The sequence below is a fragment of the Mustela lutreola genome, chromosome 12, assembly GCF_030435805.1.
Source record: "Mustela lutreola isolate mMusLut2 chromosome 12, mMusLut2.pri, whole genome shotgun sequence".
NCBI lineage: Eukaryota > Metazoa > Chordata > Mammalia > Carnivora > Mustelidae > Mustela > Mustela lutreola.
Window position 1 is genome coordinate 5,793,101 of NC_081301.1, and position 26,822 is coordinate 5,819,922.

General features: G+C 45.0%; 1 protein-coding gene across 1 annotated transcript in view; it reads right to left on the reverse strand.

The window, feature by feature from the left end:
- Positions 1–24,758, reverse strand: part of GPR107 (G protein-coupled receptor 107) — a 73,795-nt gene extending 49,037 nt beyond the window's left edge. The window contains exon 1 of the mRNA XM_059141387.1: positions 24,417–24,758. Within this exon, the coding sequence (XP_058997370.1) occupies positions 24,417–24,557 (141 nt within the window). The 5' untranslated portion in view covers positions 24,558–24,758. The remainder of the gene's footprint in view (positions 1–24,416) is intronic.
- Positions 24,759–26,822: the final 2,064 nt, after the last annotated feature.

Sequence of the window (26,822 nt, forward strand, 5' to 3'; positions counted from 1 at the left end):
GGAACAAGGTGTTCGTCATGCTCACAAGCTTCCTGCTGGCAAAGGCCTGGAATCCAGCAGGCACTCAAAATACGTGGGTGGGGGCTGGGGTGGAGAGAAGCGGCCAAAGCTGCCCCCGGAATATACTCCTTTTTATAAACCTTCTTATGAGACTTATGAACCCGGCTCCTCCCACTGCAGGATAAGGGCGACTGACATTACTCTTCTGATCTATAATACAATTTTTTTTTACATTTGCATCTAAACATGATGTTTCATGTGACAGGTCTTCAGGAAACAAAGCCTTATGCAAAAGGAATCCAGAAACTAGCCAGCTGGAGACAGATCTCTGGGACACAGGATAATCCTGAGATTTACTGAAACTGAGCACGTGGGCAAATGCCTACTACAGAGGCTTGAAACGGCCTCAAAATTGTGATTCCAATCTCAACTAAGCCAACAAATTTCAAGGCCGAGACAACCGTATTAGTGAATACTTCTCAAGTTGAGGCTCCACCGAGACATGTCCTGCTGTGTAAAGTCATGAGTTTTATTTTTATTTTTTTTTAAGATTTTTTTTTTTATTCATTTTAGAGAGGGAGAGAAGGAATGAGTGGGGGAAGGGGGAGAGGGAGGAGCAGGATCCCCGCTGAGCAGGAAACCTGACACGGGGCTGGATCCCAGGACCACGGGATCAAAACGCGAGCTAAAGGCAGCCGATTACCCAACTGAGCCACCCTGGGGACCAAGTCACGAGTCTTATATAGAAATCATTTGCCTAAATGAGGGCGCCTTCGGTAAGTCCGCAATAAGCTAACAGTTGTGAAGTAGCTCCTGAATGCCAGGTGCCAAGCTAAGCACTTTTCTAAAACCGGCAAAGTCATTTTTGCTACTATTTGTATCTTGCTCATAACTGTTAAATTCTACCCTCTGAGGGCACCTGGATGGCTCAGTAGGTTAAGCGTCTGCCTTCTGCTCAGGTCATGATCCTGGGGTCCTGGGGTGAGCCCCGCATCGGGCTCCCTGCTCGATGGGGAGCCTGCTTCTCCCTCTCTCTCTGCCGCTATCCCGGCTTGTGCTTGCACGCTCTCTGTCAAATAAATAAAATCTTAAAAAAAAAAAATTCTACCCTTTGTTTCTTTTGATTGTAACCATCTGACAACACACTGAAATGCTCTGGGGACTCCAGCTCTGCTCTTCAGCTGTCTCTGCGGACATTCCCAGCAGGCTCAGGCTGGGTCTTGGTGTGAGCGGGGATTTTCTCTTTCTAGACTTGGGTCTCCAAGTCTGATTGCAAACCCCAAAGCCCTCTGAGGAGAGGCTGTGGATCAGATCTTTGGCAGACAAATCGTAAACTGTAACCCCCTACATAGCTAAAACAGACATTTACAGCCATTAGGAGGGCTAGGTTTCCCAGTCCACTCTTCTATTCAAGGAATATAGCTCTGAGAGTCCTGTAATGTTAAGGGCCAAGGAGAGGGACACGGTTCCAGCATTTCCCCCCACCCCTCAATCCCATCCAAGTCTTTGGCTCCTGCTCCCAGCCAACCGCTCATACTCCAAGGCTCTAGGGGCCAAGCTTCCACAGTGTCTCGGGGCAGCCCTGGCTTGTGTTCTTTTACCCACTAAGATTGCAGCTCCCCATCCGCACACCCTCAACATTTTATTTATTTATTTATTTATTTTGCCCCTGGGAACTTCCCTTATTTTCTTAGGATTCAGGTATGCATTTAAAGCATGTTTGCCAGACTTCCATCTCCTGGTGTAGCCATGTGCGGTATACCAGAACTCCCAGGGAGAACAAGAAAAGCAGATCATAGAAGCCCTCCACTGGAAGGCAGGAGAGGGCTGCCAGACCACAAACCCCAGAAAAGCTAAAGCCCATGTCCTTTCTCAGGATTCTAAGAAATGATTTGAGTGACTATTTTCTCGCCTCTCCCAAAGCTGCTACAAGGTTACTACCATCCTAGATGCACAGGACAGAAATCAATTCAACTACATATGACGGATGCCTTAGCACACCATGGCTTCCTACGCTGGCAGAATGCCCAGATGAGAAGGGCAGGAGAGACAGAATGAATCAACAAATTCTCACCACGTGCCACAACATACATGAACCTCACAATATGATATGAAGTGAAACGAGCCACATCACCACAGGTACAATCGAGATGAATGTGGAGGACATCACCCATGGGGACAGAGGTCAGGACGAGGACGATTCTTGGGAGGGAGAGGTGTGCGGTCGCTTACGGGAAGGGGTCTTAAGGAGGTTCTGGAAGTGCTTCGTAACATTCTGTTTGTTGCTGGTTGTACAAGTGTGTTTACGCTGTGAAAATTCACTGAATCAGAGGCTAATAATGAGTATTATTTTTAGCATGGACATTGCATAAGGTTTAAATTTTACAAGTGTGCTTGTTCTAATTTAACCAGCATCTAAATGCTGTGCAGCCAAATGGAAGCCTGTTAAAAATTGCTTAACCCATTTAGTTTACCACCGTAGGTACTCTCTAGGCATGTGGGGGCAGAAATGCTTCAATCGCATGCTTAGAGGAGTTGTTTTGCCCATATAAACATTATACTCCTTTACTGTTTGTTCTCACTTTTATATTATCATGTTGCACGATAAAACAATGCCATTAAAAACACATCTTTGAAGAATATTTTAAACACTAACAACCGCAACACAAATGCCTCATCTCCACACCTGAGAAAGGGCTCTCCTGTGATAGCTCATCCTTGGGCAGCCCAGCGTAGTATGGAGTAGGAGCTCCACGACAGGGATGCAAGCACAAGTTCAGGGGTGACATGACAACCCAAAACAACGCAGACCGGAAGTGGTGAAGCTGGGACATCAACACCGATCTGCCGCAAAAGCCACTTTCACGCGACTGCCCCCCAACACGCACAAGTATCACGACGGAACAGGAGATGCGAGCTGAATGACCTGGAAATAAGGGACAAATTCCTAAAAACATACAACCTCCCGAGACTGGCTCACGAAGAAAGAGAAAACTGAACAAACTGGCAGTGAGTGAGGAGACTGAACAGGCGATCAGACAGGGGCGACGGCGACAGCAAAAGGAACAAGAAGCCTCTCAAACTCTTCCAAGAACACTGAAGAGGAGGGAACACGTCCAAAGCCATTTTACAAGGCCAGCATTATCCTGATACCAAAGTCATATAAGGACACTACGAGGAAAGAACATCACGGGCCAATACCACTAATAAGCCCAGATGAAACACTCCTCAACAAAACACCACCAAACTGAATTCACCCGCACATGAAAGGGTCATATGCCATGATCAAAGGTCATACACCCCCGGGGATGCAAGGATTGGTGAATATATGCAAATCAATAAATGTGAAATACCACATTAACCAAATTGAAAGGAAAGAAATTCCTATGATCATGTCAGTAAGTTTAGAAAAAGCATTCAACAGGGGCGCCTGGGTGGCTCGGTGGGTTAGGCCGCTGCCTTCAGCTCAGGTCATGATCTCAGGGTCCTGGGATTGAGCCCCGCATCGGGCTCTCTGCTCAGCAGGGAGCCTGCTTCCCTCTCTCTCTGCCTGCCTCTCCATCTACTTGTGATTTCTCTCTGTCAAATAAATAAATAAAATCTTTAAAAAAAAAAAAAAAGGCATTCAACAAAATACAACATCCTTTCGTGATAAAGACTCTCAATGAATCAGGCACAGAAGAAATGTACCTCAGCAGATTTCAAGCCACATATGACAAGCCCACAGTTAACGCAGGTCACCCTTAACAGCGAAACACTGAAAGCTTTTCCTCTAAAATCAGGACAAGATAAGGTTCCCCACTCTCACCACCCCAGTACTGGAAGTCCTAGCCAGAGCAATTAGGCAAGAAAAAGAAGTAAGAGACATCCACATTGCAAAGAAGTAAAACCATCACTATTTACAGATGGCATGAGGAACTCAAACCACTCAACAGCAAAACAAAAAACAACCCCCCCTCAATAACCCTAAAGAACCTGATTAAAAAAAAAGGGCAAAGGATCACAATAGACATTTCTCAAAAGACATATAAATGGGCAACAGGGATATGAAAACGTGCTCAACAACCCATCAGGGACATGGAAATTAAAACCACAATGAGGGGTGCCTGGGTCGCTCAGTGGGTTGAGCCTCTGCCTTAGGGTCAGGTCATGATCCCAGGGTCCTGGGATAGAGCCCCTCATCGGGCTCTCTGCTTGGCAGGGAGCCTGCTTCCTCCTCTCTCTCTCTGCCTGCCTCTCTGCCTACTTGTGATCTCTCTCTCTGTCAAATAAATACAATCTTAAAAAACAAAACAAAACACCACAATGAGAAATCACTGCGTAGGGGCGCCTGGGTGGCTCAGTGGATTAAAGCCTCTGCCTTCGGCTCAGGTCATGATCCCAGGGTCCTGGAACTGAGCCCCACATGGGGCTCTCTGCTCTGTAGGGAGCCTGTTTCTCCCTCTCTCTGCCTGCCTCTATGCCTACTTGTGATCTCTCTGTCAAATAAATAAATAAAATATTTTAAAAAAAGAAAACAAGTGCTGATGAGGTGTAGAGAAAAGAGGGTTCCTGCACACTGCTGGTGGAAATGGAAACCTTAACAGTTATTATGGAAAACAGTATAGAAGATCACTACAAAACTAAAAATAAGATGATCACATGATCCAGCAATCCCACTTCTGGGTATCTATCCGAAGGAAATAAAATCAGAATCTTGAAGAGCTACAGTTGCACTCCCAAGTCCTTGCTGCATTATTTACAATCGCAAAGCATGGAAACAACCTAAAGAGCTGTCAAGCATAAAAGGATAAAGAAAACGTCCACACGTGTCCCCGCGCGCACTCGCGCACACACACACAGCACGGACTAATATTCGGCTTTAAAAAACAATGAAATCGGGGCACCTGGGTGGCTCAGGGGGTTAAGCCTTTGCCTTCGGCTCGGGTCATGATCTCGGGGTCCTGGGATCAAGCCCCGCATCGGGCTCTCTGCTCAGCGAGGAGCCTGCTTTCTCCTCTCTCTCTGTCTGCCTCTCTGCCTACTTGTGATCTGTCAAATAAGTAAATAAAATCTGGGACGCCTGGGTGGCTCAGTTGGTTAAGCGGCTGCCTTCGGCTCAGGTCATGATCCCAGCGTCCTGGGATCGAGTCCCACATCGGGCTCCTTGCTCGGCAGGGAGCCTGCTTCTCCCTCTGCCTCTAGCCTGCCACTCTGTCTGCCTGTGCTTGCACTCTGTATCTCTCTCTCTCTCTAACAAATAAAAAAAAAAAAAAAAAAAAAAAAAAAAAAAAAAAAAAAAATAAGTAAATAAAATCTTAAAATAAATAAATAAATAAATAAAATAAAAAACAATGAAATCTTCTTATTTGCAACAGTGTAGATGAACTGTTGGACATCATGCTAAGGAGAATAAGCCAGATACAGAAAGACAAATGTTGCATGATGTCACTTACATGTGTAATTTAAAAACGTGAATTTATAGAAGCAGAGAGCAGAACGGTGGTTACAAAGGGTAGGGCAGGGGGCGTGAAGGGAAATGGAGAGATGTTAGTGAAAGCATACAAAGTGCCAGATACGCAGGATGAATAATTCAGAGAGCTAATGCACAGCATGGGGACTAGAGTTAACAATATGGTACTACGCACTTGAAATCTGCTAAGTAAACCTCACTTGTTCTCACACACAAAACGGTAACTATGTGAGGCGATGGACACGGTAACCAGCTTGACTGTGGTGATTTGATATGCAATGTATACCAATGTATATACAGCTTAAATACATACAATTTTTATTTGTGAATTATGCCTCAAGAAACCAGGAAGAATATTAAATGCAAAGAGCAAAATCCAAGCGATCTAAAGTAAGAGCTAAATTTGTTAAAGAAAAAAAAAAAAAAAAGCAAATGTATTTACACTTCTGATTTGAGAGAAATTCACCAAACTATGCAAAGATTAGGATGGTAGGCAACAATTTTTTCTTTATACTTTTCTCTATTTTTAAAATTCCCAATGATGGTCATGTATTAACTTGTAATTAAAAAAAAAAATTTTTTTTTTCCGGTATTACCATCTGCCAGTATTATCGGTGGGACCCTTACCTAACCTACCCCCAACTTTTTTTTTTTTTTTTAAGATTTTTTTTTTTTTTTAAAGATTTTATTTATTTATTTGACAGAGATCACAAGTAGGCAGAGAGGCAGGCAGAGAGAGAGAGGAGGAAGCAGGCTCCCCGCTGAGCAGAGAGCCCGACGTGGGACTCGACCCCAGGACCCTGAGATCATGACCTGAGCTGAAGGCAGAGGCTTTAACCCACTGAGCCACCCAGGCGCCCCTTTTTTAAAGATTTTATTTATTTATTTGAGAGAGCAAGCGCATGCAGACAGAGTGGCAGGAAGAGACAGAGAGAGAAGCAGGCTCCCTGCTGAGCAAGGAGCCCGATGTGGGACTCGATCTCAGGACCCCGAGATCATGACCTGAGCTGAAGGCAGCGGCTTAACCCACTGAGCCACCCAGGTGTCCCTAACCTACCCCCATCTTCATCTGAATCTATCATATCACGCCATGTCAAATGACACTTACGGAAGGGACTCTGAAACTTACTTCATACACAAATCATAGAAACGAACATTTTTAAACTACAAGGAACCAGGAAGGTCAAACATAATTGCTCATTCGATTGTATTTGACTCAATTCAGTGTAAATAAATCAGTATTTACAAAACACCACTTATGGCTGAAGCCCTAAAAGTGAAAAATACTCAGTTCCAGAAAATACCGCCACTAGTCAGTTCTGACCAAACAGGAATACAGAAACCTCTCCTTCTACCATGGGAAAGCCAGAGATCTGGGCACTCTGGGACAAACGCCCCATCTATTCTGTACCTCCTGTGCCAAAGTGCTCCAGCCAGCATCTGGGAACAGGGTAGGAGTGTGAGAGACTCAGCACTCAATTTCTTCCTCCAGACACTCTCCCAGAAGTAGCAGCAAGGTCTGTTTCCTGAAGACAGGATGGCAAAGCAAAAGGAGACAGGCAAGGAGGGGGTGCCAACGCAGAGTTAAAAGGCCAAATCAGACACAAGCAATGAAGATTTAATTACATTTTCAAAACCACCTTGTTCTTTTTTTTGGTAAAGTAATCTCTACAACCTACATGGGACTTGAACTCACAACCCTGAGATCAAGACTTGCGTGTTCCACCAACTCAGCCAGCCAGGCGCGCCCCCCCCCCCCACTATTTCTATTAGCACAGACATCGCAGTGATATTTGTCTGTTTCCCCAAGGATTTCAGGTTGCAAACACTTGACCTTGGAGCGGACTGCGCTAAGAGCTTCATCTACCACCACTCGATTCGTATCACAACACTACAAGGCAGGTGTTGATATGCCCATTTTATAGAGGATACGGAGGCTCAGAGTGTGCTTAAAATCATATTGTTAGTAGGCAACAAAGCCAGGATTCTAACTCAGGTGTGTTTAAACCCCAAACATGTGGTTTTGGCCACCTCATACCTTTTACAACCAAATAGACAGTATATCTTTTGTTCATTTTTAAATTTTTTTATTGTAGAACATTTCAAACCATCAACTCATCGCCCACTTTGACCCTCTCTACTCCTCCACACCCCGATCTCTTCCAAACGGGATCTCATTCTAAATCAACTCGAATCCCAGATGTTCTGTCATTTCATCTGTTACTATTTCAGGGTATATCTGATAAGAGCTTCTTAAAAAAACATAACCATAATCACATGGTATGTTCTTAACCACAATAAACTGCTTATCAAGTTAATTAAGCAAGATTGTTCATCCATGAGAAGTCAAGTTTACAGGAACATAAAATACAGGACTGATCCCAGATACATATTTATACAGTGGGTCGTAAAAACTTGTAGTTTTTCCTGGCTTTCCTAGTAGACTTAGATCATCTGAAATCAGTGAAAACACAATTACAATCTCAAAAGTACTAACCCAAACAAGGAAATAAGTTATCAGTTTGATGATGATGATGAAACAATCTGAATTAATATAATTAACTTATTACAGAGGACCCAATTACAGAAAATGTGGCACCAGCAGATCATTCTGAATTATTTCAGTTTATTCTGAAAAGTTTGTCTTTATTTTCAATACACTGTCTATAAACCTAAAACTTCATTTTAAGATTATCAAAATTCTAGGGGCGCCTGGATGGCTCAGTGGGTTAAAGCCTCTGCCTTTGGCTCAGGTCATGATCCCAGGGTCCTGGGATCGAGCCCCACATCGGGCTTTCTGCTCAGTGGTGAGCCTGCTTCCCCCTCTCTCTGCCTGCCTCTCTGCCTACTTGGGATCTCTGTCTGTCAAATATATAAATAAAATCTTTAAAAAAAATCTTTTTTTAAAAAGGCAAAAAAATTTTATCAAAATTAAACCAGAAAGTTTATCCAAAAAATATATATATTTTTAAAGATTTTATTTATTTATCAGAGAGAGAGCAAGCACAGGCAGACAGAATGGCAGGCAGAGGCAGAGAGAAGCAGGCTCCCTGCTGAGCAAGGAGCCCGATGTGGGACTCGATCCCAGGACGCTGGGATCATGACCTGAGCCGAAGGCAGCTGCTTAACCAACTGAGCCACCCAGGCGTCCCATATCCAAAAAATATTTTTTAAATGTGCAGTTTCAGGTCATAATTATAGACGTGCTTTTTTTTTCTCTTCTTCCTATTTTCTGTTTGCAAGCCACTTTATTTTTACCACCACAAATACGTTCTTAGCATCTAAGCGCATACACACACTCAGAAGTAAATTCTTCACAAAATAAGTTTTTCTAAAATATCTGACTTATAGAGAAAATCTGAAATTAAAAGGTAATAAATATGCTGAGATCTTGAACCTCACCAACAGTTAACTTAAAATGAGAGGTCATCTTTCTCCTATCAGGTTAGTAGAAGTTATTAAGACTTACAGTGTGGGGTGTCGTGAAGTATGTGGGTAAGTGAACGCTGAACATTCTTATACGCTACTCGTGGAAGTGTGAACTGATGGAACCTTGTAGTTACAGGCTGTTTGGTACCTTCTATTTAAAGTCATCCCATGCCTAGGAATCTACACCACAGAAATAGGAGAGCTGACACACCAAGATATATCTACAAGGATATTCAGAGCAGCTCTGGTTAGAACTAAAAGCAAGATCAATTATGAGTCCTCCTTACAACGAAATATTATTGTAGTGGTCTAAAAAAAGGATGTAGGCCCAGGTATACCAACATTTAAAAAATGTCTGCAAGAGAGGGGTGCCTGCGGCGCCTGGGTGGCTTAGTGGTTTAAGGGTCTGCCTTCAGCTCAGGTCATGATCATAGGGTCCTGCGACCCACCAAGCCCTGCTTTGGGCTCCCCGATCAGCCCAGAGCCTGCTTCTCCCTTTCCCTCTGCCCCTCCCACCACCAGCTCCTGCTTGCTCTCCCCCACTGGCATGCTCGTGCTAATAAATAAATACAATCCTTAAAATAAATAAGTAAATAAATAAATAGAGAGCGGGGCCTGGCTGGCTCAGTTGGTAAAGCAGAGAACACTTTATCTCAGGGTGGTGAATTTAAGCCCCATATTGTGCAGGGAGCCTACTCAAAAAAAAAAAAAAGCTAAGATAATAAATGAAAAAGACAAGGACATTCATTCAACAAGTATTTACTGAGTACCTACAGGCACTGCTCTAGGTTTTTTTGAACGCAGCACTGAGCAGATGGAAAAAAAAGCCCGCCCTGTTGAGCTTATACTCTAGCGCAGAGAGCGGGTGAGAACACGCAGTAAAGGCCGTGGTCTATCCGCCTGTGAGGAGTTCTGCAGACAAACAGTGCAGGGGAGGGAGAGGAGGAGCGGGACGGTGGGCCTCTGGGCCACTTAGAGGCAGGTGGTCCTGGAAAGCTTCACAGGGGAGGCACCTCCAGGCAGAGACAGGAGGGCAGTGTGAGCATGGCGGGGCGAACGGTGTTCCAGGCCACTGCACCGGCCCGGAGCTCGGCAGACGGAGGATGACGACAGGAGGCCAGTGTGGCTGCTCTTTGGCTTAAAAGTCACTGAAGACCTCTGCACAAAACCTGATCTTAGATTTTATACAATGTGATTACTCAAAAAAAAAGACAAGAAAAAAGAAAGAAACCTCTAAGTGGGGAATGCGCCTATGAAGATCATTAATGTTCTGCGGAAAAATGACACAGAACCTAACCGAGGGGACTGGAGTGGAAAGGGCTCTTCAACATGCTTGTGGCTTTCTTGTATTAGTCAAGCTTCCGGATGAGCAAAAAGTAAAAAAAGTCACCTGTCCCATAAATACTACGCCGCTGTTTCAAGATGATTTATGAAAGGCGACTGTAGGGGCACCGTGGGTGGCTCAGTCGGTTAAGACCCTGCCTTCAGGTCTGGGTCCTGGGAGTGAGCCCTGTGTCCAGCTCCCAGCTCAGAGGGGAGTCTGCTTTTCCCTCTCCCTCTGCTCTCTCCCCCCAAATTGTGCTTTCTCTTTCTCTGAAATAAATAAATAAACAAACAAACAAATAAATAAATAAAATCTTAAAAAAAAAAAAAAGATCCGCACATCAGGCTTCCTGTTCAACAGTGAATCTGCTTCTCTCTCTCTCTCTTCCTCTGCTCATTCTCTCAAATAAATGAAATCTTTTTTAAAAAATCTTAAAAAAGCAAACAAACAAGATTGGTTGGGTATTACTGAGCACTCACAAGCCCACTATCCAGATTCAGAGAATTCCTATTTTTACGAACATGCCAACAATACCTTCTCCACTAGTAAGTGCTCACTGGGGAAAAACTGGGACAGAGAGAGGCATTCCTCCCCTCACCTAACACACACCTGCTGAACCCCCCCCCCCCCACTGTGCCGGGCACTGTGCACCAAAGGACAGCCAGACCAGCCATCTCTCGGCCTCACGAGGCCTGCCGTCCTCCCAGCTACACAAAAGTAAAAGTACCAACAAATACGATTCACCCACTCTCTGGACTTATGAAATGTCTGCATTTTAGCTGCTTTGGATCCACAGGAAGGGAGGGTGGGAAGGAGGGAAGGAATGAAACCTCGGTGCAGAGAAGCACCTTCGTTCCTCTGTCTAACCCTAATCTCCCAAACCCCTCCCCATGCTCATGAACTGGCTGGGTGTGTTCTCACTTTTCCTTTTAAAATACTTTTGCTAATATAGTGAGTGCTGTGATGTGTGTAAGCCTGACAATTCAAAGACCTGTACCCCGGGGGCAAATAACACATATATGTTAATAAGAATAATTAATTAAAAAAAGAACAAAAAAACAAAAAAATAAGTAAAATGCTTTTAATAAACCAATCCATATCCATAAATACCACATAGTATCATTCTGTGTTTTAAAAATTTGGATATACTGTGTCATAACGTATAAGTACTTCTACAACTTGCATTTCCGGACACTGTGCTTTTTGAGGACATTTCTGTGTTGACACACTTAACACGCTCTAGTTCCTCATTTTACCTGCTTACAGTCCATCACACGTACATCACAATACAGGCAGTTCCAATCTACAATGGCTCGACTTAACAATATTTTGGCCTTACAATGGTACAAAAGTGATAAGCATTTAGTAGAAACCACACTTCAAATTTTGAACTCGGCTCTCTTCCCAGGCTGGAGGTGTGTGCGATCCTGCTGGGCAGTGGCAGCGAGCTGCTGCTCAGTCAACCCTGCGATCACAATGGAAACCAACCCCTACACTACAACCACTCTGTCACTTTCAGTACAGTATCCAATATACTACACAAGATATTCCGCACTTTATTATAAACGGGCCGCGTGTAAGGTGATTTTGCCCAGATGCAGGTGACTGTTAAGCGCTCTAAGAGTTTAAAGCAGGCCAGGCTAAGCTCTGATGTTCGGTAGGTTAGGTGTATTAAATGCATTTTCGGGCGCCTGGGTGGCTCAGTGGGTTAAGCCGCTGCCTTCGGCTCAGGTCATGATCTCAGGGTCCTGGGATCGAGTCCCGCATCGGGCTCTCTGCTCAGCAGGGAGCCTGCTTCCTCCTCTCTCTGCCTGCCTCTCTGCTTACTTGTAATTTCTCTCTGTCAAATTAAAAAAAAAAAAAAAATGCATTTTCAACTTCTGACATTTTTTTTTTTTTTAAAGATTTTTATTTATTTGACAGAGAGAGAGAAATCACAAGTAGGCAGAGAGGCAGGCAGAGAGAGAGAGGGGAGGAAGCAGGCTCCCTGCGGAGCAGAGAGCCTGACATGGGGCTCGATCCCAGGACCCTGGGATCATGACCTGAGCCGAAGGCAGAGGCTTTAACCCACTGAGCCACCAGGCGCCCCAACTTCTGACATTTTCAACTTACAGTGGGTTTATCAGGACTCAACAGTGAGTCAAGGAAGATCTGTACATTCACTTCCCCATCCGTGTACATTCAGGTAATTTCCAATCTTTAGCCATCACAACGCTGTTACGAACATCACTGTACACATTTTCTTACAGATATTTGTGTGGGGATTGAGACTATATACATCTACATGTGAAAATTCTGGGACACGGAGTGCGCATACGTTCAGCTTACTAGAAATCACCAAACAATCTCCAAAGTATAGGAGTTTCCTTATATCTTCACTGAAATCTGCTGTTTCAGGTTCGCCCAGTCTCGGGAGAAACCCGTGCTGATGCTGGTCTAGCTGCTGCTACTTCATGAGTCTGAGCACCTTATCTGTTTAGTAGGCATTTGGGCTTTTCTTTAGCAAAATGCCTTTTTAGAGCCTCTACCACTTTCCTTTTGGATTTTTAATGTTCTTTATACATTCTGTCTCCTAAGCTTTGACTTTTATGTTGCAGGTGTCTTCCCCAGTCTTTCACCTTTAATTGTGTAGTATCTTTTGCCCCTTTTTTCCCCCCAATTTTGAAGGACAAAACCTATCAATCTTTATTCCTGATAGTATTTTTATTGTTATTTTTTAAATTTTATTTATTTATTTGACAGAAATTGCAAGTAGGCAGAGAGGCAGGCGGAGTGGGGTGGGGGTGGGAAGCAGGCTCCCTGCTGAGCAGAGAGCCCGATGGAGGGCTCCATCCCAGGACCCTGAGACCATGACCTGAGCTGAAGGCAGAGGCTTTAACCCACTGAGCCAACCAGATACCCCAGTATTTTTATTTTTTTTTAAAGATTTTATTTATTTATTTGATAGACAGAGATCACAATTAGGTAGAGAGGCAGGTAGAGAGAGGAGGAAGCAGGCTCCCTGCTAAGCAGAGAGGCAGATGTGGGGCTCGATCCCAGGACTGGGGGATCATGACCCAAGCCGAAGGTAGAGGCTTTAACCCACTTAGCCACGGAAGCACCCCATTTCCTGATAGTATTTTTAAAATCTTTCTTTCTTTTTTAGAAACATCCTTCTCTATTCAAGGTCATAAAATAGTAATGATACATTATTCTAAAAGTTTAAGGGTCGCTTTCACATTTTGGTTTTTAATCTACCAGGAATATATATATATATATATATATATATATATATATTTTAAAGATTTTATTTATTTATTTGACAGAGATCACAAGTAGGCAGAGAGGCAGGCAGAGAGAGAGGAGGAAGCAGGCTCCCCGCCGAGCGGAGAGCCCGATGTGGGACTCGATCCCAGGACCCTGGGATCATGACCTAAGCCGAAGGCAGAGGCTTTAACCCACTGAGCCACCCAGGCGCCCCTACCAGGAATATATTTTTGTGTAAGGTAGTTCTCTAGTTCATTTTTTTTCTCCCCATACGGAAAGCCACTGGTCCTAAGACTATTTCAGAGCCATCTCTCCTAACTTCCACTGCTCTGTGGCGTCACCTCTATTACGCATCAAGATCTCATTAAAAGGTAATGCTTCCTACTCTGTCGGATTGATCTGATTCTCGCTACAGTATCATATGGCTTTATGCTCTGAAACCAAGTAAGGCAAGACCTCTCTTCTGTTTAGATGTGTGTTGGCTATTTCAGTTCTCCAAAAGGAGAACCAGGGGGCTTCTCGGGTGCTAGGGACATCCTATTTCTTGACCTGTGTTCAGTTAAAAGAAAATTCACCAAGCAGCACACTTATGGACTGAGAAACTGAATGACAGGCAGTGAGATGAGAGAGGAGGCCAGCTCACAGAGAGACAGGCTGCCCTGCTGAGACTGTGCGCTCCCTCCTAAGGGGAAGAGGGTGCCCCTAATGGGCAGAAAAGGGCAGTGACATAACTGGATTTGGTGTTTAGACAGGTCACTCCAGCTACAGAACAAATAAAAAAGTGGACTAATGCTAGGCCACCATCTAGAAGGAGACTACACTGGCCCACAAGGTAGAAGGATGGCCTGGACCTCACATTCACGGAATTCAGTGAAGAGAAGTCATGGAAAGATTTTAGGCTTGAGAAAATGAGTAGCTGGTGGTCCCAGTTACCAACGAAAGATCATCTGGAGCAAGGGTAGACAGATTTGGGGTGACGGAGTGGAAGGACAAGTGGGTTTCCAACATGCAGAGACGCTTACAAGACAAATGGACGTAAATGGGGAGATGGGGCGCACGGATGGCTCAGTCGTTAAACATCTGCCTTTGGCTCAGGTCATGATTGCAGGGTCCTGGGATCGAGCCCTGCATCAGGCTCCCTGCTTGGTGGGAAACCTGCTTTTCCTCTCCCACTCCCCCTGCTTCTGTTCCCTCTCTCACTGTCTCTCTCTCTCTCTCTGTGTCAAATAAATAAATAAAATCTTAAAAAAAAAAAAAAAAAAAAGAAGTGGGGAGATGGATTTAGCTATCCAGAGCTTCAGGAGAAAGATCTGACCTGAACATGAAATAGGAAAAAACACTCATAATCCCTAAAGACAATTACTATTTTGGTGTATATTCTTCTTTTCTCCTCATCTTAATAATAGTTGTTTTGCACAGAAAATCCTCTTCTTCTAAAAATGAGAATATAGGGATGCCTGGGTGGCTCAGATGGTTAAGTGTCTGCCTTCAGCTGAGATCATGAACCCAAAGTCCTAGGATATGAGTCCCACTTCGGGCTCCTTGCTCGATGGGGAGCCTGCTTCTCCCTCTGCCTGCTGCTCCCCATGCTTGTCCTGCTCACTCTCACTCTCTCTGACAAATAAATAAATAAAATCCTTTTAAAAAATTAAAAAAATAAAAATAAATAAAAATGAGAATACAAAAAAATGCTTCTGCCTTAACTTTGCCAACAATTTCACATTAAATTGCTTTCAAATATAAACAAGTGGAGGAAAGAGACTTCAATCTAATTGTTCTCATCAACTGAACTTAAGAGAACAAATACAGCAACACTTCATTGAGCCAGCCGAAGGTCATCTACCTGGCCGCTTCATTTTAAACAGATCACCACCTGGCAGTCCACAGATGGCATGGCCTATAAATGTGTCAGATTTGGCCAACATGTTAGTTTGTTTATTAATCTCAAGTAGTTGCTAGCTAGTATCACCTAAACGCAGGAATTTCTATCATTTCTTGAGGGAACAAAAAGAGAACCACAAGATTCAGCATGTCTCGGCCACATTCCAATGCAGCAAAAGCAGAGAAGCAGCAGCCGTCTGCAGAAGCACGCGCTCTGCAGGTCACACTCCCTGGGGTCTCCTGGCGCTGGCATACATGGCTTCTACTTAGCTCTGACAGCATCCACGCCTGTGACCTCTGATGAAAACCAATATCAGATCTCAAAGGTACGCAAAAATGTCTTTTAGCAAAAGGCACGCGTGATCAGTTTCCCTACAACAGAGAGAAACAAGGACACTACCATCGACCATTCACTGCCTGCCCACTACTGATGAGAGGAGCCGCTTCCCCACGGAGCTTAATATGCAAACTCTTGGCTCATTGTTTTCAGACAGCAACTCCCAAAAGGAATGAGATCAAATTGACTCAATAAAGCAAAATTCTGACAGCTAACCTAACTGAAAAAAATACAAAACACAGAAGTCTGGGGTCCTGGCCATCTGGGCCCTCCTGAGTGACAGTCACTGAGGGCTGCTTGCCTGGCACGAGTGGGGAGATGGAAGGAGCCCCGATCCTGGGCTCAAATTCTGTCACCTCCACTTACAAAACCTGAGTTCTGGGGCGCCTGGGTGGCTCAGTGGGTTGGGCCGCTGCCTTCGGCTCAGGTCATGATCTCAGGGTCCTGGGATCGAGTCCCGCATCGGGCTCTCTGCTCAGCAGGGAGCCTGCTTCCTTCTCTCTCTCTCTGCCTGCCTCTCAGTGTACTTGTAATTTCTGTCAAAAAAAAAAAAAAAAAAAACCTGAGTTCTGTTTCCGTAACTCATAAAGCAGGGACGAAGACATTTATGTCAACAGGCTGCTACAAGGAGTCAGAGAATAAAAATATCCAACATCAGCACAGTCTCTAGGTTATATAGGATACTTTAATACCAAGTACCTAGGACCATCACTTGAAACAGATTCTGTAGGACACCTCGTTTCCAAGTGAGCCTAGAACATGTGAGTGGACCAGTGGTCTCAACCTTCCCCTGCACACAGCAGTCTCACATACTACAATTCTGGCAGCACACGTAAGAGGGACGAAAGATTTAAAACAACACTGGAAGTACCAACAGCATCTGGCTCAGTGTCCTGTGTGCCCAGCTCTCTTCCTGTCTCACTCCGTGCTGCCTTGGCTGAGCTGTCGGCTGCCTTGACCAAGCTCTCTTCCATGCTCCCAAGGCCCAGGTATTGGGTCTGACCTCCCACAGCTGCGAGAGCATTCTGTATCCTTTCCTTTCCTCAGAAAGAGAGAAGAGAGAATCTTAAGCAGGTTCCATTGCCCAGCACTCAGCACGACACAGGGCTTAATCTCACAACCCTGAGATCATGACCTGAGCCCAAATCAAGAGCTGGATGCTTAAAACAACTTAGCCACCCAGACACCCCTATTTCCCCTTCTAGACCAACCTGAGCAATACTCTGGGCAGACAAGGCTAACCACATGACTTTACATAATGACCACAGTTTTGGAGGCTGCCCAGGAAGGGTCTGAGGTTTACTAGGATAGACCAGCGAACAATCCATGGCCCTGGGATGAGGCACAGCACGGATTAGGAAGATCCTCTCTCAATTTCCCAAAACTTTTCAGATACTTTTGGGGGTGAGAGGGTGCCTCACAAAGCAGTTTGTGCAACAGGGCTACGGCCACTGATTTAAGGAAGATCCGCCATGTGAGGCTGGTGAGATCAGGGGGCCGTGGGGTCTGCGTATTCCTGCAGAGAGGGATCTGATCTATCCGATTATGATCATCGCAGCATCACACCGCTACAGATGTCTCTAAAGGCTCTAAGGAAAAACCTTCTCTGTGTCCTCTGAGCTTCTGGTGGCTGCGGACAACCCATGGATCTGCTATGCGTGCAGATGCCTCACCCCGGTCTCTGCTTCTGCCTTCACATGGCCTTCTTCCTTCCTGGGTGCGTCTCTTCTTGTAAGGACACCAGTCATTTTGCAAGGAGGGCCCATCCCAATCCAGTATGACCTAATCTTCACTACTAACTTCTGCAAACAGCCTATTTCCAAATACGGCACATTCTGAGGTTCTGGGTAGATAATACTTTTGGAGGTACACTAGTCAATGCAGTAGATATCGATACAGAAATATCCATCTTCCTAATCATTCACACTGAAGTATTTAAATCTTAATTACCCGGTCCACATATGTCTTATCCTTCAACTAAAAAGGTGAAGGAAAAGAAAACCCACTAGCTGGTCCAGACAAGATTTTTTGACTCCAAGTGTTTTTCTACTAGTTAAAAAAGTAGCAAACTGCATATGAGGAAGATGAAAAAAGAAGAAACAAAATGTCTAACAGCAGCAGGGCAAGGGGCAGGGGCAATAAAAGTCGGGGGAAAAAAGACGAAACGATCAGCAGACTTTTCCAGGGCTACTATATGAAAAACTCTAGCAATCAGTTATTTGATTCCTCTGCACTAGTATTTTCAGAAGAAAGCAAACTAGCACGTATGCCACCAAAGAGTCGTCACTTTTATAAGGGCCTGTTAGGTGCTCATACACACATGCTGAAGACCGGATGCTTGATACACAGTTGTACTTAGAAGAAATCAGGGGTGCCTGGGTGGCTTGGTCAGTTAGGCATCTGCCTTCCGCTCAGGTGATGATCCCAGAACCTTGGGATTGAGCCCTGGAGCGGGCTCCCTGCTCAGTGGGGAGTCTGCTTCTCCCTCTGCCCCTCCCCCTGCTTGTGTGCACACGCACACTCTCTCTCTCGCTCACTCACTTTATCTTTCTCTCTCAAATAAATAAATAAAATCTGTAAAAAAAAAGAGAGAGAGAGAGATGAAACCCTGAAAGGTCCATGTAAGGAACCATTTGAAGCAAACACTGAGGTTAGGAGTCTTTTGAGCTCAAATGGCAGGTACTGGTGTTAAAATAACCTTCAAAGTGCTATAGACTATGCCACTTGGGTGCATAAAAGAAGGTAGGAAAAGGTATGAAAAATGACGAAGACCCAGATCAACCCATATGTTCCCATTATCCATGCCCAAACGAAAAGGAAACCTGCTGTGTTTTGGCCACCAATTACCTAGAGCAGCATGTGCTCAAGCCAAACAACAATGCTTCACTCCATTGGTTTAATAAGAGGAAAAGGAGTAATTCAGCTATGCTAATGGGTAATTACACAGGAGCTGCCCCTCACGTCCCACAAAATAGAGCAGTTCGATAATTATATCCCCAAACTTAATCCTTCCACCATGAATGTGAGTAGGAGGGTGGGAACGTATGTTTGCAATCTGAGGATAGCCATCCTGCTCCTTTGCTCCCTTCCCAACCATGAAGCCACATTCACAGTATTATCTGGTCGTCCTCCTACAGCCTGGTAGGTGGTGGAAGAAGCATCTCCCTTCATAACCTCTGCCAGCCACCTAGATGCCACCCCCTCCTTCACCGCTACGTCTGTCCATCATTTGCCTTCTAAATAGCTAGTGGTCAGGGCACTCAGCTTGCTCAGTTGGTAGAGCTCTGACTCTGAATCTCAGGGTTGTGAGTTTGAGTTCATGTTGGGGGTAGAAATTACTTAAGAATAAAATCTTAAAAAACTTATCCTTAAAATTAAGAATAAAATCTTAAATTTAAAATAAATCTTATAAAAGAAAAAAAAAAAAAAAAGCTAGTTGCCTGTACCCTCTTCTCCCTCCTCTGCACAATGCCCTACTTTAGGTCCTAATCTTGTACCTAAACCCCGTCTATCACTGGCTTATCACTTGCTTCCAGTCCTACCCTCCTGATCAACGGTCCACAGAAACCTATCTAAAATGTCAACTCAGTGCTGTGAAATGTGTAAACCTGGCGATTCACACACCTGTACCCCTGGGGATAAAAATGCACTATATGTTTATTTAAAAAATAATTAATTTTTAAAAAATGTCAACCTAGGGGCACCTGGGTGGCTTAGCTGGTTAAACATCTGACTCTTGATTTCAGCTCAGGTCATGATCTTGGGGTCGTGAGACTGAACCCCACACTGGGCTCTGTACTGGGCATGAAGCCTGCTTGGGATTCTCTCTCTCCCTCTCCCCCTGCCCTGCCCCTGCTCACACACACACTCTCTCAAAACAATACAAAATAAGGGCGCCTGGGTGGCTCGGTGGGTTAAAGCCTCTGCTTCTGGCTCAGGTCATGATCCCAGGGTCCTGGGATCGAGGCCCACATCAGGCTCTCTGCTCGGCAGGGAGCCTGCTTCTCGGTCTCTCTCTGCCTACCTCTCTGCCTACTTATGATCTTTGTCTGTGAAATAAAGAAATAAAAAATCTTTTAAAACAAAAACAAATATATATATATATATTATAGGGAAAAAAAGAAAATGTAAACACAATCACTCCCAACCTAAAAAAACTTCAGTGGCTCCCTGAATGCTACAGACAGGATTCAAATGCCTTCACATACCATAATGGCCTACCTCTGTGCTTCACTCCTTATCGACCAACACCACGACAGTGGACTATTTCTTGCCGCCACACTCATGAGACTGCCCACTCTGACTGGACTATCTCTTTCCATATGTTTCTCTCAGCTAATTCCTCTTCCTAGCATGTAAAGTCTTGAGATTCAACTCAGATGCTACCTCTTACAGAAAATCTTCCCTGTCTTACACTCTTAGAAAATGTTCGGGATTTTGCCTTCCCCCACCTGACCCCCACCTACTTCAGGGCATGACTGTTAAAAACACAATGCTGTAACAAAGCTACTTGTTTCTGGGGCACAAAGCACATATCTGACAAAAACACAGTATCTAGAATATATAAAGAACTGTCAAAACTCAACAATAAAAAAACCCAATTAGAAAACAGGCCAAAGAGGGGCGCCTGGTTGGCTCAGTTGTTACAGCACGTTGACTCTTTTTTTTTTTTTTTTTTTTTAAAGATTTTATTTATTTATTTGACAGAGAGAAATCACAAGTAGATGGAGAGGCAGGCAAAGAGAGAGAGAGGGAAGCAGGCTCTGCTGAGCAGGGAGCCCGATGCGGGACTCGATCCCAGGACTCTGAGATCATGATCTGAGCCGAAGGCAGCGGCTTAACCCACTGAGCCACCCAGGCACCCAGCACGTTGACTCTTGATCTCAGGGCGGTGAGTTCAAGCTCCACGTTGGGCAGAGAGTTTACTGAGAAAACAAACAACAACAAAACCCAGAACACAACTACTTGTTTCTGTGCCTGTCTCATTTTTGCATTTCTAGTGCCCCCCACATAGTAAGCATTTAATAAATGCGGAATGAATGGATTACTATTTGGTTGGTTCTACTACTCAGTGCTATGTTTTACTACTCATGTTATGTTTTACATAAACGTACCTAAGCCTTGTAACTACCCTGTGAGAGAATAAGCATCATTCCTACTTTACAGATGAGTAGCAAGTCGGAGTAGCAAATGAACACCAATCTCTCGTGCCTTCTCTTCCACACACAGTCCAACCCCACCCCACTCCTACACCCTGGCACATTCTTACTCACGCTCCAGGTCTCCGCTTTAATGTCCCTTCTCCACGGAACTGTGCCATTATACCAAAAACCAAGGCAGGTTTCTCCTCACACAAAGCAAAATCCACACATCTCAGCACGACCTCCAGGCTCATGTGTACCTCCTCTGCCTGCCGCTCCCCATGCTTGTGCTCTCTGACAAATAAAATCTTAAAAAAAAAAAAAAAGAAGGAAGTCTATACTAGACTCAGAATATAGAGGGCCACATCTTGTTTGCTTTGCTGGTCTGAAACCCCCACTCTTGGATGGCCCGTGGGATCATGACTAACACAAGCAGTCTATGCTTCCTAAGCACAGGAGTGCCTAAGGAGTAACACTTGTTTGCACTTGATACTTTTCCTTTGTTTCCTGTGCCATATTTGAGAAATATAACAAGATCTACTACATGACAGACATATAACTTAATCAAGACGGTCCTATATTTTGACACCAGACAGCATAATTACAGATCAAATGCCTAACTGCTACGGTCTGAATGTATGTGTTGCCCCCAAATCCATGTGCTGAAATCCTAGTCCCCAAAGATAATGGTATTCGGAGGTAGGGGTTTTGGGGAGGAACTCATGTCATGAGGGCTGAGCCTTCATGAAAGGAATTAGTGTTCTGTAAGAGAAACCCCACAGAGATCCCTCACTCCTTTCACTGTAAAGGTACAGCAAGCAGACAGCATCTATAAGCCAGGAAAAGGGCCCTCAACAAAGCAAGAATCCCATATTGGAATCCCCAGCCTCCAGAAGTCTAAAAAATAAATTTATGTTGTTTATAAGCTACCCAATCTGCGGTATTGTTACAGCAGCCTGGAAAGACTAAAGACTAATAAACACAAAAGTGTAAGCCCTGGACATGAACATGACAGAAGATAGACAATCAGACACTATGTCTTCCAGTGCAAGAACACAGCACTAACTACAAAGTGGTCTTGACAAAAGAATCAATCCCGAACATGATCAAGCCTCTAGTCCAATTAACAGTTAAAAGATAGAACACATTAAACTAGAAAACACATGTCCATGCAAAGACACACATGTGAATGTCTGTAGCAGTATTCACGATGGCCAACAAACGGGAAAAAAAAACCGCAAATATTATCATGCGGTGAATCAAGAAGAAAAAAATGCGGTCTCTCCACATAATGGAATAGTATTCAGTCACAAAAAAGGAATGGGTTACCAATACCTGGTACACATGGATGAACCTCAAAAGACCCAAAAGACCCCATATTGTGTGATTCCATGTATATGAAATATCCAGAAAGGGCAAATCTATAGAGTCAGAAAGGAGATTAGAGGTTGCCTGGAGCTGGGCGTGGGAATGGGAATGAACCACAAACCAGCCCAAGGGATCTTTTGGTGGGGATGAAAACGTTCTGCTGCTGGACTGTGGTGACAGTTGCTCAACTCAACAAATTTACTGAACTGTACACTTAAAATGGGTGAATTTCATGAAATGTAAACTGTATGTCAATAAGGTATTTTATGAAATGGAGCCTAGAGAAAGAGAAGGAATCTGGGGCACCTGGGTGGCTCAGTCAGCTAAATGTCTGACTCTTGATCTCAGGGCCGTGAGTTCAAGCTCTGTGTGAAGACAATCTAATGCTGCTGTTTTGAGGGGCTCCCTTCAGGTGACTTCTGTTTCCTTGGGGAAGAAGTCAGAATATTTAACAGCAAAGAAATCACTACAGTATTACTATGGAACGACCACCATTATACTTATGAAATATGTACACAGATGAAAAACATTAAGAAATTTAGCACAACAGGAAGAAAGCAAGTACCAGAATTACACCAATTCAGTGTGTTTCTACCACTGAGGTCAATATATGTTTTTATCTCTACCAACACCGTCAGTATTTACCCAATGATTCTGACCACCTGACATTTTAATTCTAGAAATATAGAAAGAGCACTGGATTGGGAGCCAAGAGACATGGCCCACTGTGTCCTATTACTAGCTTTGTCTCTAATTTATAACCTATATGAATTCAGTTACTCTACATAATTTAAGGATCCTAACCTATAAAGTGAAAGGATTCTGAAAATCAGTTCTTAAGTTGGAGTCATAAGCCTTGCCACAGGGTAAATTTCAGCAGAATTAAAAAGTCCCAGAAATTCCCCAAGAATGTTTTGTCTACATTTCTACCTGCACTTCTCTGGGGAGAGGTTCTATATTTCAACAGATTCTCAAAAGGAGTCAAGGCTCGCCTATCTCCCTGCACTTAAGAACCATTTTAATCAGGGTAATTTTTACTTACAAACAACAAAAGCTGAGAACCAAAAGTTGGTGCATGGGTCTGGCCAGGCCTTTTCATCTGCATTCTATATTCTTTAAATTCTACCTTCACAAAATACAATGCTCCATGGTTTGTTAAAGTGATGTGTTTTAGTAAGACGGACCTCCTATAATCCTACAACTTCTTAGAAAATTGTACATTTTGATGGGCGCCTGGGTGGCTCAGTGGGTTAAGCCGCTGCCTTCGGCTCAGGTCATGATCTCAGGGTCCTGGGATCGAGTCCCGCATCGGGCTCTCTGCTCAGCAGGGAGCCTGCTTCCTCCTCTCTCTCTCTCTGCCTACTTGTGATTTCTCTCTGTCAAATAAATAAATAAAAATCTTTAAAAAAAAATAAAAAAAAAGAAAAAAAAAAGAAAATTGTACATTTTGAAAAACACGTACAAGGCTTTGGGTCATAACGACTTACTTTTCTACTCCCCAAATATATTAACCTGCTGAACCACCTGGAGGCACGTTTTAGCCTTAGATGGCTGTTAGCTGTGAGTTACAAAGTAAGATCCAAAGGATCATTCTAGGCCTATCATAAATCTCTTCCCTAGGCAGACAACGACATGAGTGAGGGAGAAGAGGGCAGGCTCTCTCATCAGAAACACATTTTTAATGTTGGTTTTAAATTCTCGGTCGTGTATTTCCAGCAAGATTTGAAATTCCTCCTGGAGATTCCCGCTTTCATCAGTCCAGACGGCGCCCTAGGCCGCACCGGGAAACTGAGGCTAAGGCTGCGCCTACCTTCAAGGGGCACAAGAGGATGAAAAGTGGACACCGCCGACAAGCGAAGTCGGGGATAAAAGTTAGAGGGGCAAAGGGAGGGGGAAGAGCTGGTCGCTATCAGCTAGGAACCTAGGGAAGCCAGCAGGGACTGCAAGCGCGGCTTCCGCAATCTCGGGGATTAACGCCGCAGTTCAGCCCCTTCCCCTCTGAGGCTCAGCTCGAATCTTCCTGCCCCTTCCAGACGGCCCGAGGGCCCCCGTCATTCCCACAGTTCCCAGAAGACCCCTCTCAGAGAGAGGCCGCGTCGGGGGCAAAAAGGGGTGAGGGCGATCGCTCAGAGACCCCCTCCACCGTGGGCCAAAGTTGCCCCCAGCCCAGGAGAGAGGCCTCGGCCTCCGCCCCTCGCCCGGCCCTGGCCGCCCCTGGCCGGCCCTGGCCGGCCTCACCTTGAGCGCCAGGTGGTGGACGCGGCCCAGGCCGGGCTGAGCCAGCAGCTGCAGCAGCCCCAGCAGTGGGAGCAGCCGGACGCCGGCGACCAGCGGAGGACAGCGGGAGCCCGAGGGGCCGACCGGCGCCGGGACGGCCATGTTGTTCCAGCATCACCAGCCGCTTCCTCTCCCGCCCACTTCCGGGGGCAAAGGGCGGCGACTCCCGGAAGGGCCTGGAAGAGGAGGTCGGCGGCGGGCAGTGCGGTGCTTCAGGGGCTGTTTCCTGGGGCGTGAGGCCGGGGAAGTGGCCGAGGGGCCGAAAGTGGCTACCTTGGGGCCATTCAGTTTGGCCTCCGCTGTGAGGACTTTCGGTTTAGCCGGAAGGGGTGGAGCCCTTCCCGCGGCGGCGGTGGTGGTGATGGGGGGGATGTTTGAGAAATTTGTGGCGGTTGCCGTGGCAACAGGGGCCGAGCCGGACGCTCCTCCCCCTCTCCGCTCGCGGGGCCTCTGGTCAGCCCCGCAGAGTTTTGCAAGCGACCTTGGGCCTGCGAGGCCGCGACCGCAGGGGGATCCGCGTTCTCTGCGGGTGGGAAGTCTGACACCGTGGCCGCAGCACCGTGCGCGGCCGATGAGCGGACCGGCTTCGGGAGCGGCGCTGAGTCCGTGGAAATGACCGAGTTCCCGGCGTGTCCTAGGTCCCTCGGTTTTGTTGGGGCACCTCACACTAAAATTTCAGACGAAATGGTTGCGGTAATACGATGTACTGAGCCCTTATCGGGTACCTAGGCCCTTTGTGTGCATTCCTGAATTTGCTCCTTGGAACAATCTGGGGAGGTAGGGGGTAGGTGTGATCGTTGTCCCCACTTTCCAGGTAAGCAAACTGAGGCTCTGAGACGTTACTTCGTTTGTTCCAGGTTGACAATCAAAAGGAAACCTTTACATGCTGCGTCATATTACCTCGAGAGTCTGGGTCTCCGCGTTTTTCTCTGCATTCTGTGTGGAAACTTTATGTGCTTCTAATCTGTGGGCTTTATAGGGATAGATCTTTTATAGGGAGGTCTTCAGTAGCGAAGGCAGTCGTTGGGTCCCTTCTATCACCGCTTTGTCAAGAAGTTGCAGAAGAACGTGCTTATGAAAATCGCCAGTAGACTAGCCAGGTTTCGTTTTTTTTATTATTATTATTTATTTGTCAGAGAGAGAGAGAGAGAGAGCGAGCACAGGCAGACAGAGTGGCAGGCAGGGTCAGAGGGAGAAGCAGGCTCCCTGCCAAGCAAGGAGCCCGATGTGGGACTCGATCCGAGGACGCTGGGATCATGACCTGAGCCGAAGGCAGCTGCGTAACCAACTGAGCCACCCAGGCGTCCCCAGGTTTTGTTTTTAAATTGTGTTTTAGCTTGCCGTAGAAGCGATGCATGCTCCTGGTGTGAAATCAATCCAGTGAAAAAGGAGAAAGTAAAAAACCACGAGTGTGTTGTATGACGGAATACCATTCTGGACGTGTTCATTGGAACTAGGAAATGAAATTAACATATTTTAATATTTAATATATTTTAATGGCCCTAATGGGCTGCACTCAGGTTGGAAAAAAAAAAAAATCAGTCGGGAAAATACAGAATAGGGAAAGGAAGAATGAGGGAGTCAGGGAACTCGATTTTTTTTTTTTTTTAGCTGTGTGCAATTTTGGTGAAATCATGAATCTGAATTCCTCCCTTGAATAAAACACTGGTACAGATTCTGTCACACCCTCTGTAAGGACGAAAGTAGGGCACTAAGGTGGAGCCAGGAAGACAGAGGCACTGTTTACTAGTTGGGGAAGCATATCTCTTCTTTCTCCAACCTCTGATCTTTGGCCCTCTGTTATATACATACTAATCTTACATCTCTGAACAGAATTTTTATCTGATCTTACTGCGTCATTTCACAGACAAAGAAACAGAATGAGAAACCATTACTTTAAGAATCCAAGATGATAGCAGTTAAATTTAGTTATCAAGTGACTGAATTTCCAACTATTCTGCTCAGTACTTTATATATACATTATCTCTTTTAATGTCACAAAAACCTTATAAGGTATCTATTTTTATTCCCTTTTTTAAAGGATGAGGGTGGGTTAGATTACTTTATTCAAGGGCCTCTGCTTATTTATAAATGACCCAGATGGACCGCTCATTCAGGCCCCAACCGCAAAGCCCAGTTTTCATCTCTGTCCTGTGTTGTTATAAAAAAATCATTTGCATATTAGGCTCGAAGGGTTCTTAGATAATCAACAGATACATCTAGCTGTTTAGCAAATTTGAATACAAATTCAAGGCACTGAAATGACTTGGTCAAGATCATACATCTAGTTGTTAATCTTCTGCAAGTATCTTTAGAACCAGAACTCCAACCTCCTCTGCTTCAGACCTGGGTCTGTGCATCTCATAC